Source organism: Enhydra lutris, unplaced genomic scaffold (genome assembly GCF_002288905.1).
Source record: "Enhydra lutris kenyoni isolate GAN:26980312 unplaced genomic scaffold, ASM228890v2 scaffoldscaffold25, whole genome shotgun sequence".
Lineage (NCBI taxonomy): Eukaryota > Metazoa > Chordata > Mammalia > Carnivora > Mustelidae > Enhydra > Enhydra lutris.
The window spans coordinates 20,156,136-20,171,841 of record NW_019154109.1 but is presented as its reverse complement, the minus strand read 5'-3'; the positions used below and the strand labels follow the sequence as shown (position 1 = coordinate 20,171,841).

General features: G+C 39.7%; 1 protein-coding gene across 1 annotated transcript in view; it reads right to left on the bottom strand.

Annotated features, from left to right (window-relative positions):
- LOC111151045 (ribosomal RNA processing 15 homolog) overlaps window positions 1–15,389 on the bottom strand; it is a 40,032-nt gene extending 24,643 nt beyond the window's left edge. The window contains exons 1-3 of the mRNA XM_022508767.1: window positions 15,234–15,389; window positions 3,493–3,767; window positions 907–1,004 (exon numbers count right to left, since the gene is read on the bottom strand). Coding sequence (XP_022364475.1) covers window positions 907–1,004; window positions 3,493–3,767; window positions 15,234–15,378 — 518 coding nt within the window. The 5' untranslated portion in view covers window positions 15,379–15,389. The remainder of the gene's footprint in view (window positions 1–906; window positions 1,005–3,492; window positions 3,768–15,233) is intronic.
- Between the last annotated feature and the right edge of the window lie 317 nt (window positions 15,390–15,706).

Below are 15,706 nucleotides of genomic sequence, written 5' to 3'. Positions count from 1 at the left end.
TCCATACCCTTCAGAGCAGGGCTGAGGCCAAAGTGAGGAAAGGGAGGTGCATGTTATTAATTTAATTCTCAGAGAAATCCTGCAGGATAGATATTAATAGTCCACTGCTTTTATAGGTAAATAAAATGAAGTAAAAATTAGGTAGCATGCCCAAGGACACAGGTAATAAGTCAGTGCTGGGGTTTGAACCCAGCAGTCTGGCTCTATCTATGTCACTCTAGAACACCTACGTGGATTAAAAGATGACCCAATAATATAGGTAACTAGAAAATCAAAAATAGTTCCACTAAGTAGAACTGCTGTATTTTTCAAGTAGCAGCTCACATGTTCTCTCCTCTGTGCAATCTTCCCCAACGCCCCTGACAATCTCCTGCTGTAAGCTCCCAACACACAGGACATGCCTCTAGTCTCAGAGTCTGTAATTCCCACAGGTGAGTTGACAAGGGCCACCTGGCAGCCACCAGATTCTATTTATCTTTGGACACGGAGGACATCAATGTTTGGTGCCAATGGTAAAAAAAAAAAAATGCAGAGTGAAAGGACAGCATGAAGCTATTGTAATACATACTTGGTGATGCCCTAAGTATAATGTAAGATAACAACAATAATCACCTATAGTCATAAATTCAGATAACCATCGTAAGAGAAATGCATGTCTAATTACACTGTTCTCCTGACTACAGAAACAGTATGATTTGCACTAGGTTCAGACTAAATATACACTGAGGACGTTATATGCTTGCCTCATGAGACCTGTAAAATCTTTCGTTGAATTCAGGATTAAATAGGCAGGTTTTGATATAAATCACTTGGCTGAGAAGCAGAGCTTAAGATCAGGTCGAGTCAGAAATGGATCACCATCAAAGCTTTCGTATACTCACTTTTTAAAGGGCAGAACAGTCTTACCTTGTTGCAATTCTCTGAAGATTTCTCTCTGTTTCTTTGTCTTTGACAACATCTGGCTTTACTCTGCACATCATTTCCCATTCCCGCTTCTTATCAAGCTGTGTTATAAATATTGTTATGTGAAAGAATATTAGGCATTTTTGAAAGTGCAGCATACTTTGATATGATACTCTGTGAAAGGACAAAGGTAATAAATCACTCTGGCTTAGTGTGTCACAGGAACGGAAAAAACCCCACACTTTTAGGGGTTCAGCTCAGGGGGCCTGTGGTTAGCACTCTGCATGTCATGTGAGAAGCACAAAGTGAGTTTCTGTCAGGCTCTCTGACAGCGGGGGCCTGGACAGCTGCCAGTATACTGAGGCAAGAAGGACAAGGTAGGATGTGAGAGAGCCACACTCTTGACCTGCCACCACCAGATCATCAGAGGGAAGCATTAGAAAGACCCCAAACTACGGTCTTTGATAATCCCAAGTTTAAATACTGTTTATTTTCTCAGAAACTGTCTTTCTCAGCAGACAGAATAATTAAAAATTTGCATCAGCTTTTAAAATAATAGCATTGTATCCAGTAGTGCTCTGGTCCGAGGCACCTGACTTGACACCCCAATATACTGCATTGGTATATACTGCTGTCTCAGGCCAACATATCACCTACAATCAAATATATGGAATGTAATGAACTGATCACCAGGATGTTAGTAAGCATCAAAGGCAGTAATAAGAATCTGTGGTGGAAAAAAATCTCCTTTTATCAATTGCTTTTCTGCATCCATCTAACCTCTTATTTTTGTGTTAATGAAAATGTCTCATCATCGTTAAATCAAATTGTGCTCACCATAGATTAGCCTGATTTCTTTCTAAAGACTAGATTTCTCCCCAAATAAGATAATTTACTTTAACTGTTATGAAATTCACTATCAGATTATGGCAGAAATTTAGAAATCTTACTTTTAAGTTTAAAACAGTTAATTCTTAATTATTTGTAGTATCCAAGGCATGCACAATCCCAAAATAGTTTTTAACTGTTTGAAGTATAATTTTAAACTTATGATTAGAAATAAGTACTAGATAGTCCAGAAACTGATATTTAACAGTAAAAAACAATGATAATCTGCACAGACTCTACTCAGAAATACATAATAAGAGCATTTGTAGAGACTGTGCCCTTTTTCTTGTATCAACGTGTGTTTTCATCCATTATGTGAACAATATCAACTCCAGCACTCAAAGGACTGGCCTAGAGTTGAGTTAGAGACTCATTTGTTCTTGACTTCAAAATGTTCTTACTTTCACTAGAACACTGGGACTAGAGGTAATTAAGGATTCTGATATTTGTAAAGCTTCCTTCAGCTTTTGCCAGATAGTAATGATTCAAATTTTCAGTTGAAAAGCTATCAGTAAGATTTAGAGAAAAAACTTATCTTAAAGTAAAAAGAATATTGAAGAGCACAGTATGCTCTGTTTCTAAAAGCAACACTTAAAAAGTTCCATCTTTATACAGCTTTTGCAGAGTACTAGTATTTGGAACAAAGAAAATAATTCACCTTCAAACAAGATAAGGGGATGATGAACTTAAAAGGAAATATATTCCTTAAAAGGAAATATATGCCAATCTAAATCTACTTTTCTTTTGTTTCATTTTCCTTTCATTTTACCTATAAAGTACCTCTTGGAAATTAATACTTTTATATTGTCAGTATGATTGCATAAAGTTATTTTCCTAGAAAATAGTATTTATTTCACTAACCAAGTATTTTAGACACAGAAATACTTCATTGAGTACAAGGGATTTAAAAACCTTACTATTTCTCTTTATTTTTATAATACACAACAGCAAAATGAAGTCCAACTTTTGGCCTTGAATCAGCAGACTATCCTAGTTAAATGAGTGATTTAACAAAAGGTATAATGAATTTGAGTTTATCTAGCAGTGAAACAGTCCATTTCCGGAACTGCAACCAATCCCTGACAAGGACACCTTCACAGATTCATATTACAAAATAGGTTTTTAGCAAAAAGTAACTAACATGATTCTGTTGGTTCAGAATCTAATAATGTTAGCATACAGACAGCTAAACTGAATGAAATATTTAGACCCAGGAGTCACTGCCACATGAATAATTTATTTGACTTTAAAAGGTCAAGTTTCTCAGGAGTTTAATTTCTATTTCTTTGCTTAGATGATTAAAAAATGAACATGCTCAATGGAGTAATTTAGGCTAGGTTTCTGTACAAATGCTTGGTTATTCACCCCTATGTAAAAAGCAAGTTAAAGGGGCGCCTGGGTGGCTCAGTAGGTTAAAGCCTCTGCCTTCAGCTCAGGTCATGATCCCAGGATTCTGGGATCGAGCCCCACATCGGGCTCTCTGCTCAGCGGGGAGCCTGCTTCCTCCTCTCTCTGCCTGCCTCTCTGCCTGCTTGTGATCTCTGTCTGTCAAATAAACAAATAAAATCTTAAAAAAAAAAAAAAAAGTTAAAAAACTGGACTGTTAAGTGGACCAACACTGCCAGGAACAAGTTGGTACAGATAGGAACTAGACTAGACGAGGCAAACAATCTAATCTACAAAGCAACTGGTAAGACACACCTGTTTTCTCTTCTCTAGTCTCTCTTGCTTTAACTTTTCTTTTTCCTTTTCCAGCTCTCTGTTTTTGACCAGAATAGTGGATTTACTTTTAGGAGTTTTCTTGTTAAGAATTTTAGCCATGGCATCCGCCCAGCCCACATTAGTTCCAACACTAGCTTCGGCTGTATGTTCTTTTCCATTGCCACAGGGTTCAACTTCATCTTCATTGTCAGCTTCCACTGCTTCATCATCTGTAGAAAAGTGATCCTTTTCTGATTCACAACTTCCTACAGAACCTAAGAGTAGAAACAAATTAAACTTTAACACTGGAGGAACAGGTTGTCAAAGCCACGCCAGATCCCCAGAACCCATCATAAAGCTAACAGTTCTCCATCTGTCTCCATTTGCGCAAGAGAGGGCTTTGTAAGTCCCAAAGCTGCAGTCATAGCAGAGAGCAAAAGGACCCTCCATCCTACTGCCATCAACCCCCAAAGACCTGGCCCCACCACGCTGGGCTTCAGCACCCAGGACCCAGGCAGCAGAAACAAATCCAAAAGCCCACACCACCTTCTACTGTCTCCTACTGCAGATGCCGACATGGGAGCAGTGTAGAGTGTGTTCAAGTCCATAGGCCTTACTTGTGTCATTGAACTACTTAAAGAGACTAGTGAAAATTATTTTTAAAACGATTAACAAAAAACTTTAATCCATCAAGATAATGGAACAATGTTTCCATGGTACAGAGAAGTTAGATTAACCTCTCTGGGGATTTGACCCAGATATTTAAAAATCTGAATTAGTGTGTAGGAAAGTCTAAAAAACAAAACAAAACAAAACAGAACAAAACAACCAGCCTCCTTTCATAGAATTTGCATATGACATTATAAAATTAGATGTTTAACATTTCCAAAAAATGATCTCATAAAGTAATATCTGCCCAAGATACTGAAGACTCAATTGCACTGCTGGGTGACCAAATGACAGTATCAAGTTCTGAGCTGTAGACACAAAAGTGTACTGTTGGAATTGTATCCTGCACAACCTCCGAAAGAAGCATATACAGGTTATTTGCCAGCTAGTTCATCTTATAAGGTTCAAAGAGCTGGGATCAGTGGCTTGGCAGAAGTAAGAGTCTAGTTGGTAGCCTTACTTGAAAACTAACTCATTGAGAAGCTTTTACAGTTTATGTTTTGTGGCCTTTCTCAACTTCTGAAGTTCACCGAACTTACTAACAAGAGCACAAGCAGCCAGCACAGCCTGCAGACATCTACGTGATCCACAGCCTTCTGCACAGCTTCTGTTTTCTGTTCTTCAGAAGCCAGTGGAACTTACTAGGAAATACTTCAAAAGAGAAAATCATCCAATAGCTTGGTAACTCAGAATGTTCCTGAATAAGCAGAAGAGGAGTGAACAAAGCATGGCATTTCAGGAAGTGTGCGCTGGGTCCATGTGCGCATACAAAGCCAAGCATCACAACCAGAACTTCTCCTTCTATCTGAGAAGTCGGATTGTCTTTTGTTGTTACTTCGAAATAATGTGCCTACTCCTCAGCTCTAAGACCCCCTTTCTTCCTTAAGTCATTTCAAGAAAATGTGCATATTCTGATTTCAGATAACATCTTAGCCTTCTTTCCCCTCTTAATTCAGCTTATTGCCATGACCAAAATGAGAGGAGCTGAATGTACAACGGCCTGTTAACGTCTGAGTGATCCTCTCTTGTCTCTCGACCGTAAGCCATGAAGTAAGTAAGAGAGAACTGCCAGAAAGGTCCCACTTAGCTAATCATTATAACACCTGCAGTTTTGCTATTACTTTTGCACGATGCCTTTACTTAAGTGTTGGGAATTCATGAAATGCAAAAGATGTAAAAATAAATACTTAATACACTTAAGATAAAAATTTATAACCTTCGAAAACAGCAAATAAAAATATAAAAACATTTTACAGATGTAGAAAAAATGAACCTCAAACAGTTAAGGAAAAGTATCTTCAAAGTGTGCCAGTGTTATCAGAAAGTAAAGGAAATAATAAAGGAACTTATTAGTAATTCCACTGCCCTAATGTGCTGCACATTTCTTTTTCTTTTTCAAGATTTTATTTATTTATTTGTCAGAGAGAGAGAGAGAGAGAGCACAAGTAGGGGGAACAGCAGGCAGAGGGAGAGGCAAGCGGAGGGAGAAGCAGGCTCCCCGCCTAGCAAGGAGCCCGACATGGGACTTGCTCCCAGGACCCCAGGACCATGACCCAAGCCAAAGGCAGACGCCCAACTGACTGAGCCACCCAGGTGTCCCTACACATTTCTCAATAAAGAGAAAAAAAGTTTTAAATAGAGACTCATTTGCCACATATTTAATTTGAAGCCTTCTCTACATGCTGCACGCTGGGTAAATTTAAGAAATCTAAGGACACGGGATTCTAGGCTTTGACGTGCACATACAGGTGATTTAAGAACTTTATTATTTACGAAGTATTTTTAAAAGTATCTAGATTTTGCCAAACAAAAGCTGTTAGCACCATCATTCAATTCAATGAAACTAAGTGTCTACTTATACACCAGATTTCAGAGTCACACAATTTTTCCCTCAGAAGCAACTCCTGGGACCACTGTTCCTAGAAAGTACACTGAGAAGCAAAGTTTGAAGAATGTAATTACCTGAAAAATAAAGATGTTAATATTATACATGTTTTATTCCTCAGAGCCAGTAGCATTTCATAGGTATTAATAACAAAATACACAATTATCTGACAAGTGCTTTTTCTAATAAGAATTTATTTAAACGTAAAGAGGCAGAAAGGGCGTAAATGTCTGTGTGAATGAAGAATACTTGGGTGATTAAAAACAGAAGGTTTTACCAGCCCCGGGGAACATGTCCAAACTACAATACTGACATCTAGTGTTTTGTCCTGATGCATTCGCACACGGATAGCAACAATCTGACCTTCTCAGTTGCACTGCAAAGGCTGCCACAAGACTTTAGGACTGTACGAGCTATTCCAATTCTCTGCTTACAAACTTTGGCTCTTTTTCTTGCTATGTTTCTTATCCAGATTGACTACCACAGTATGCCTATTATAGGCACACAATAAATCCGTGAAAAGCCTTGTAACACCATTTTATACAACATGTATAAACCAATTTAACAAATTCAAAAAGAATCCACTAAATTGATCATTTTTATTTGTTTTTTTTTTTTAAAGAAGTTCTAGCTCAGAGGTGTCTGGCATTCACTACAAATGGAAATGATCATGTTTTATATAAATAAAAAAATGCCAATGTAATAAGGTCCTCCAGCATACTAAAAACCAGGATTTACTCCTAGGATACCAAAGATAAAACAAATCAGAAAGCAGAACTGGTTCTTAAAATTTTACAGTATCCTATGAAGATGAGATTTTTAAAAAATTTTTGACTAACTGACTTTAACAACACAAGTTAAGTGCATATATCTAGGGGCACCAGATAAGTAAAAAATTCCTTTGAAGCCTTCTGTTATCTTTAACATTAAACCCTAAGTTTGCATTCTATTTTTAGAATCTGGAAATTAAGGAAGGGCTACAAAAAACACTTACTGGAAGCAATAACTAAGGTTCCAATATAACTTTCCGCACTTATGGAAATGTTCTATTATCAAAGCTGCCTACTAGCCGCTGGGCATCAGAGGCTACTGAGTATTTCAAATGCAGCCAGTACAACTGAGGAACTTGATTTTTCATTTTGATAACTTTAAATTTAAAAAGCTCCATGTGGGAGCACGTGGATGGCTCAGTCAGTTAAATGGCTGACTCTTGATCTCAGGGTCTTGAGTTCTAGCCCCACAGTGGGCTTCACGCTGGTTGTGGAGCCTCTTTAAAAAAAAAAAAGAAAAAGCCACGGGCAGCAAGTGGAATACCAGCTACCACACTGGCACACTGGCAGGGCAGGGTTAAACTTCCAAGGTTCTGAGGTAGACACAGGCATTTCCCAACTCCCGCTGCCTTTTCTCCAAACTTCCAGCTCCCTTTCAAATTTACCATCAGTCCCTGATCCCAGATATGGTTAGCTGTTGGCTAGAAAGTGGGATAAAGTTTTAAGAAGACTCACAGTCCTTCAATATTTACTGCGCACTCATGAATGATGGTGAAGGGGAAAACAAAAAATCTAAGTCTCGGTTTCTCTCCTTGAAGAGGTCATATGTTTAGCAGGATAGATAAATCAGTTAACCAATCACAAAATTGGTTTTACAATATGCAAAATTCTAAGTGCTCTTCTTAAAAAAAAAAAAAAAAAGGCAACAAAGAAAGGGTGACTGTTTGGGGGTATTTTTTAATATTATATTAAAGTTGCTTCCTAGGTAAAGCAAGGGTTTGAATGACAGGAGACCGGAGGAGGCCAAAGAAGTAAGATTCTACAACCCAGGTGAACTGAAAAAGGCAGGGGGTATGATCACTAAATCTAGAACAGAAACTCCCTAGATCTGACTGAGTCAATGCCCTGCATAAAAATTAAAATTACGATATCATCATCATGATGGGCATTCCAGGCTGAATAAACCAGTATGTCCAAAGGCATGGGAATGTGAAAGAAGGTGAGATGTTTATGAAATGACAAGAAGTTCAGACTGGTTGAAACTGGATCTAAAAACTGGATAGTAAAAACTGAGTCTAAAAAGCTGGCTGGTTTATAAAAAAGCTGGTCTGATTTACTACCCAAGAAATAAAATACGTACATTAACCCCCAAATTAAAACCAAGTGGTTTAAAATTACAACGCTATAGGTATGTGTTTCCAGTAAGAGGCCAAACTGCTAGTGCTTTTCTCTCTTGGTACTTACCTTAGGCCTTTACTTTTAAAGTTTCTCTATTGGATTAAGAAGGTTGTTCTTTTAAAATACAAATACCATCTGGGAGCATTACGGTTATTGGTTAACATTTAACTTACTTCACACCTTCAGAATTACTCTAAATCAAACAGAATTCCTCATAAAAACTTGGTAGAGATCAGCTTGGTAGAGATTACTGTGTTCTGTTACGAACACAGAAGTCAGGCTGCCTGAATTCAATCTTACCTCCAGATACAAAATCCCCATCTGTAAAAATAGCAATAAAATAGTATTGACTTCATTGTGGTTTTGTGATACTTAAATGAGTTAATATATATTAACGCTCTTAAAAGAGTGCCTAGCCCATAGTAAACATTTAAGTGCTGATTACACACTACACACAGAGACACACACGATAAGAATTTTAATGTGGTTGTGGAGGAGAAATGAACAAGGAAGGAATACGTCTGGTAGCTGGAATCTCCAAGATGTGGGAGGTGCTGGATGGGAAGCTTTAGATGACCAGCTAGTTACAGCACAAGGGTGAAGAGCTCAGATTATAAAATCAGACAGACGTGGCATTATGTCTTAGTCCACTACTTTCCAACAGTATTAACTTGGGTGAGTTACCTGACTCTGCTTTGTCTCAGTTTCCTTGTAGCAAAATAGGCATGAAAAATAGTTATCTACCTCACTAGGTTGTTACCATGATTAAATCAGGTAACACATGGGGCGCCTGGGTGTCTCAGTGGGTTAAGCCGCTGCCTTCGGCTCAGGTCATGATATCAGGGTCCTGGGATCGAGTCCCGCGTCGGGCTCTCTGCTCAGTGGAGAGCCTGCTTCCCTCTCTCTCTCTCTCTGCTGCCTCTCTGTCTACTTGTGATCTCTCTCTGTCAAATAAATAAATAAAATCTTTAAAAAAAAAAAAATCAGGTAACACATGAAAAGCACTTAACACAGACCTGGTACATGGTAGACATGAAATAAATAATGGAGAGTAACCAGTGGACAAACAAGAATGCTGAGAACCTGGAAGACAGACCAGGGATGGGAGATCACAAAAGACTAAAGAAAGATGCCAAAAAAAGAGTGGGTAAAAGGGATTTCACTTCCACTGTAACTTTGTCTGCCGTCTGGGCTAGAGCCTATAGCGCACGTGCCCGGGAATCAAGTGCAGGCAGGCTACCTTGGACTTGACTTTAGAAGTCGTCAATGTCACTGCACTACAACTTGTTTCTCTTTTGTAAAGTAAGCTCTACATCCAGTGTGGGGCTTAAATACATGACCCCAAGATCAAGGGTGCCACGCTCTACCAACAGAGCCAGCAAGGTGCCCCATGTCCCACAACTTCTCAAAGTACTCTAAAATACTGACAGTACTAACTAGCTAACAAGCATTCAGAGCAAGCTACTGTTTAGTATATGTGCTGCTGAAGCGAGCCAGAGCAAGCTACTGTTTAAAGCACTCTTCAGGCACTATCATTTAATCCTCACAACACTCCGTGGGTTGCTCTTATTGTTCTACCTACACAGATGACAATTCTAAAGCTTAAGAAAAGTAAAAAAGAAGAAAGTAAGTCCAAAGTCACAAAGTTAACAGAGCAGAGCAATAGCGCTGTTCGGCTTCTGAAGCACTAGAAAGCTTTGACTCGAAGCTTCAACTTAGACTAACATGTACTGAATGAATGCAGAAAATATTCATTAAATAGTTAAAGAAAGTGTGAATTAAAAAGAAATGTTTCTGTAAGCCTCAGTGAACCAGAACAGCCCATTCCTCATCTCCATTCTGATTTTGCCTAACAATGCACATTGCCCTAGTTATCATTTTTTCTGCTCAAGCCACGTTATCTTTCCTGCCCATTACTACTAAATTTAAGAGTATTCTGGGGTGTCTGGGTGGCACAATAAGTTGAATGTTCAAGTCTTGGTTTCAGGTGAGGTTGTGATTTCACGGTTTTAAGATGGATCCTCAGGTCAGGCTCCACATTTCGTGCAGAATGTGCTCGAGATTCTCTCTCCCTCTGTCCCTCCTGCTTGTGCTCTCTTTCTCTCTCTCTTAAATAAATGTATCTTTTTTTAAAAAGATTTTATTTATTTGACAGACAGAGATCACAAGTAGGCAGAGAGGCAGGCACAGAGAGAGGAGGAAGCAGGCTCCCCGCTGAGCAGCGAGCCCAATATGGGGCTCGATCCCAGGACCCTGGGATCATGACCCGAGGTGAAGGCAGAGGCTTTAACCCACTGAGCCACCCAGGTGCTCCTATCTTTTTTTTTAAAGATTTTATTTGACACAGAGAGAGAGCCCGAGCACAAGCAAGGGCAGCAGCAGCAGCAGCAGGCTCCCTGCCGAGCAGAGAGCCCCACACGAGGCTTGATCCCAGAACCTTGGGATCATGACCTAAGCCGAAGTCAGACACTTAACTGACTAAGCCACACAGGCCCTCCTAAATAAATACATCTTTAAAAAAATAAAAAAATAAATAAATTTAGAATATTCAAAATTGATGTTTTAAATTTTTTTCTAAAAGGCATTTAGTTTTGAAAAAAATGAAGTCATCCCAACTTTTCATGAAAATAATCGAAATGAAAAAGTGCCGCTCTGAGACAAATTAAAAGATGTGATTACATGTGCCGTCTAGACAAGCCAAAGCACAAAGCCTGAAAGTAATCTCCTTCCTGAGTCTGTCCTATAAAGTGCTAAACCATTCAAGTGCCTATGATATATTTCATTTCTTAAACATGTTCCTTTGCTATTTTAAGTAACTTAAATGATGAAAGAGGCCATAAGCTACAGTTTGATTAAAAAGCACATTTATCTGCTGGGTTATTATTATATCTAAAATACAGCTTTGTAGTTTATCAAAAATGAAGCAATAGCTCCTAGGACCTTCTAAACTGGATTGTTATCAAGTCTTACGTTAGACGCATATGGCCATTTTTCATGTGTGTGAACAGAACAATTCAGAAAACATGAAATTATCATTCTTCTCTACCAGTTTACAGTCCTACAGGCAGTGCTATGAGAGAAGGGTTGATCACATCATGGCACTGGATAATGACCAAGGCTTTTTCCACCTGGGCTGATTTACGGACTCCAGAAGATTGTTTTTTTAAAGACTACAAGCTTAAGAATAAAGTTAGCATTGTGTCTAAAGCTTCAAGGCTGCATCAATTCAATCAATCTGAGTAATTCAAGGATAACTCAGAGGTAGAGGTTATCAACTTCTTCTCTACAATACTTGATACCATCAACCAGTTTTCCCTTCCTCACCTGAGTTGATTTATAGACTAGGGAGGCTATGTGGGCTTGTATGTGTTTTAAGAATACACACATTAGGGGCACCTGGGTGGCTCAGTCGGTTAAATGTCTGCCTTCCGCTCAGGTTATGCACCATCCCAGGGTCCTGGGATCAAGCCCCACATCAGGCTCTCTGTGCATTGGGGAGCCTGCTTCTCCCTCTCCCTGCCGCACCCACTGCTTGCACGCTCTTTCTCTCTGTCAAATAAATGAACAAAATCTTAAGAACCAATTATATATTGTATCAAAACCTGCAGGGACGCCTGGGTGGCTCAGTGGGTTAAGCCGCTGCCTTCAGCTCAGGTCATGATCTCACGGTCCTGGGATCAAGTCCCGCATCAGACTCTCTGCTCAGCAGGGAGCCTGCTTCCCTCTCTCTCTGCCTGCTTCTCTGTCTACTTGTGATCTTTCTCTGTCAAATAAATAAATAAAAAATCTTAAAAAAAAAAAAAACCTGCAACAAGGTATCAGTTCAATAAATCTGAGCAGTTCAATATTGACTGAGATAGGGGTGTCATCATCCCCCTTCATAATGCCCGATATTTATCTGTTACTTAAAATGCTGACTGTAGCATTTTACCTTCCACATTTCTCTGATTTGTGATCACTTGCGATATTATGACCAAATTTCAAACCCGACTGAAGAGTATTACAATTTACTAAAATTCAGTCTGAACCATTTCACTATCATGTAAGTTTGAATTATATACAAGTTCTGTTAATTTTACCCTCAACAATACCTCAATACATGAGAAAAATGTAAAAATCACATTAAGAGCAGTTTCCAATTTATTCAATGATTAAACGGACATCGAGTACTATACCATGTATCAAGTTCCACGCCAAATTCTGACACAGCTGTAAGAAGCTGACAAAGTTTTTCTTAACAGAACTAGGAAATTTCCTTCTTTAAAAATTCATTTATTTGTCTGAGAGAGAGAGAGAGCTCATAAGCAGGGGGAGTGGAAGTCAGAGAGGCAGGCCCCCTGCTGACCAAGGAGCCCGATGTGGGGTTGCATCCCAGGACCCTGGATCACGACCTGACTCGAAGGAAGACACAACCGACTGAACCAACAAGGCGTCCTAAGAACTAGGAAATTTCTGCGAAGTCTGACAAACAGTACTTGAGAGTCTTACACTCATAAAGGCATCATTTTCTATCTTTCTTATATAATGTGTCAAAATAAATTAAAGCAAGGAGGAAAAGTTCAAACAACGCATGGGTTTAACCTGTGTGTTTTCTATGAAATGTAAGTAGTATTTTGCTGAAAGAATTTGCTCTCAAATGTTCATATGATAAGGTACATCCCTATCAATTTTTAGGATCCAATTAAAATTCAAAGAGAAGCCTCTAATTCAATTTCCTGATAAAACGAGCCAGTACACTTCACTGTAATAATAAGCTTATAATTTGCACACTGATTCACTGATGTGTTTGAACCAGATTTAATCTTCTGCCTTTATAGTTTCTCAGCATCCATTCTCTGAAATTTTCTGAAAACTTATTAGTTCTGCCAAGGCCACGTGTACACAAATTCTGAACTACAAAAGCTGTTTCTGCTGGTCACCTTTTCAGAAATAACTGATTTCATAAGAGGAAAATAGCAGATTCTGATACTCTGAATTAAACAAAAGGAGGATGTCCCATAAGAGGCCCTTTATAATTTAGCTGTCACAGAGGTACAGTTTAAATCCTGAAGGAAAACGTGGATAGAGAAAACTAAGTCAAAACCTAAAGGATACAGATAAGAAAGTAAAGAGAAAAAGGGTAGGGATCAAGAGTTCAGGTGCTATAGCCAAACTTCAATAATGGCTGTGTCATTTATCAACTTGCTGATCAGCGTATGTATTGGGTGAGCAAGTCATAACCGTTTTGGACCTCAGCTTCCCAGAAGTAAAATGAGAATAACAGCATCTATCTCATAGGGTTGTTGTCAGAATCAAAAGAAATGGCACACATATCAATGAGGAGCTTAGAACAGTACATGGAACATACAAAAGCTCAAAAGATATAGCTATTATTATCCAATTCCTCTAACAGTAGAGCACACCCAAAATTTATGGTGTTATGAGTTTTTTTGTAAGTTGGTTATTTTGAAAACTGAATGTTTTCCTTCTGAAAAACATTTCAAGTGGAGCCCTTCTGTCTCTTCACAGTCCTGTACTGGTGCCAGCTCTACCACAGTTTTGCCACTGCCCACCAACGGTTCTGGCATTCTCTGTCAATTGCCATACAGTCGGCAGTGGTATTTATAAACAGGTGTTCCTCTCTTCCTTAAAAGTTCTCAACTGTTCCCTACTGCCTACAAAAGGAGAAGCCAATCTCCTTCATATGGCACACAAGACTCTTTACAATCTGGCTTTATCCTCTGTTCCGGTTTCACTTCTATAACTTCTTTGGAAGCTACAGCCACAGCAGACAATTCGCTGTGTCCTAAGCAACCCGTGCACTTTAAGAGACTGCATGCCACTGTATGTGCTTTTCCCTGTATGTCTGAGAAAACTGTCTTCTTCACCCCCAAACAAAAAATTATTCACCCCTCCAAGGCCTAGATGAAATGCCACCTCATTCATTTATTCAGCAAGAAAATTTACTCAATACTCAATACTAAATTTACTCAATGCTAAAAACTAAAAAGGAAGGCCCTATGAAAGTAAATAAGACATAGTTCCAGCATCTGGGGAATCTGTAAGATGAAAGACACATTAAAATAAAATAGTAACATAGCATACTATGAGTAATACGCATAAGACAGAAGAAAGCGATGCCCAAGCTGGGTTCTACAAGATATGGATTTCTGTTTCCATTCTTACCATTTTAACTGGACCATAATTGTAATAACTACTTTTACAGCCATGCAAGCATTTGAAAAATAATCTAGGCAGTGAAGCCAACAAGTGATGAAACCCTTGTGTGGGAGCCCGTTTGATGTGTTAAATCTCAAGGATATCAATGTGGCTAGATTACAGTTAGTAGTTAGTAGGGGGCAGAGTAGAAAAGCATGAGACCAAAAAACGACCTGAGGTACATCATACAGTCTACAGATTCTGGATGTTATTCTGAGATGCGAAGCCACTGGACCATCTTGAGCAGGTAACTCTCACATGATCTGAGGTACTCATATGATTTAAGCTATGATCACAAAGCATCTTTCCTTCCTTTAACAAGCGTCTCTGAGAGATCAGTTGATACTTTTGTTCTACTTTAACCACATCCTCTTCTTTCATTTATTGGTATCAGGTCTCTAACTCCCAGAGTCACGCACCTACCACACAAGAAAAGTCACGTACACCACCCATCTTCCTCTTAGCCCTTTTGGCCTTTTGCTCCTCGTTCCCTAAGAAACCTTTCCCACCCTTGTCATTTTAAATACCCCCCCCACCTCGTTCTGCCTTCTATCATTGTAACCTTTTTGCTGTTGTCAGCAGCACCAGTTTCATCCCTTTTAATCAGTAATAGTGACGGTGAAAAATGCCTAGTCAAAGAATGTAGAAGTTCAAAGCGTCCCTTCCCTAAACACCACCTCCAACCATTCTCACTGAGCCAAAGTCGCACCTTCCATGACCCCCAAAATGAAACTAGCCCCAAAATCAATCGCATTCTCTACTTTCCGCGAATCTAACCCGGCCTTTTTTTCAGCAGCCAAAGCTTAATCCTAGTAGGTTACCTCCACTGTCAGCAGCGTCTTTGCCCTCATCTTCCAACTCCGAAGCTACTGCCCTGGCTACCATTTTCATCTTCTTCTTCTTCTTCAGCGAATTTTTCAGCTTTTTCCCAGCACCCACACGTGAGCCCCCCACGGCCGCGGCCATGTTTCCTCTCCGGAAGCGCCCGTAAGAGTTGCGACCGGTGCTCACAAAAGGACCTCGGCCTTTAGTTCCGGCGACACAAGGTTCCGGGGCGGGGCCATTTAGCCCGGAGTTCCGGGGCTGGAGCCTCAGACTGTGAATCGGCGGGAGGTCTGCGTGGTCGGAGTCTTTACCAGAGTCCGCTCCAGGGGCGGAGAGATTAGTGAACGTACGTTCTCCGATGACTCCTCTTCCAGCTCGCCCTTGCCCTTGGACAGCTGCTGCAAGCCGGAGCGGTCCCCTTTGATGGTCTCCCCTATGGCCGCTTCCCTTCCGGGCCGCCTTTCTGGAT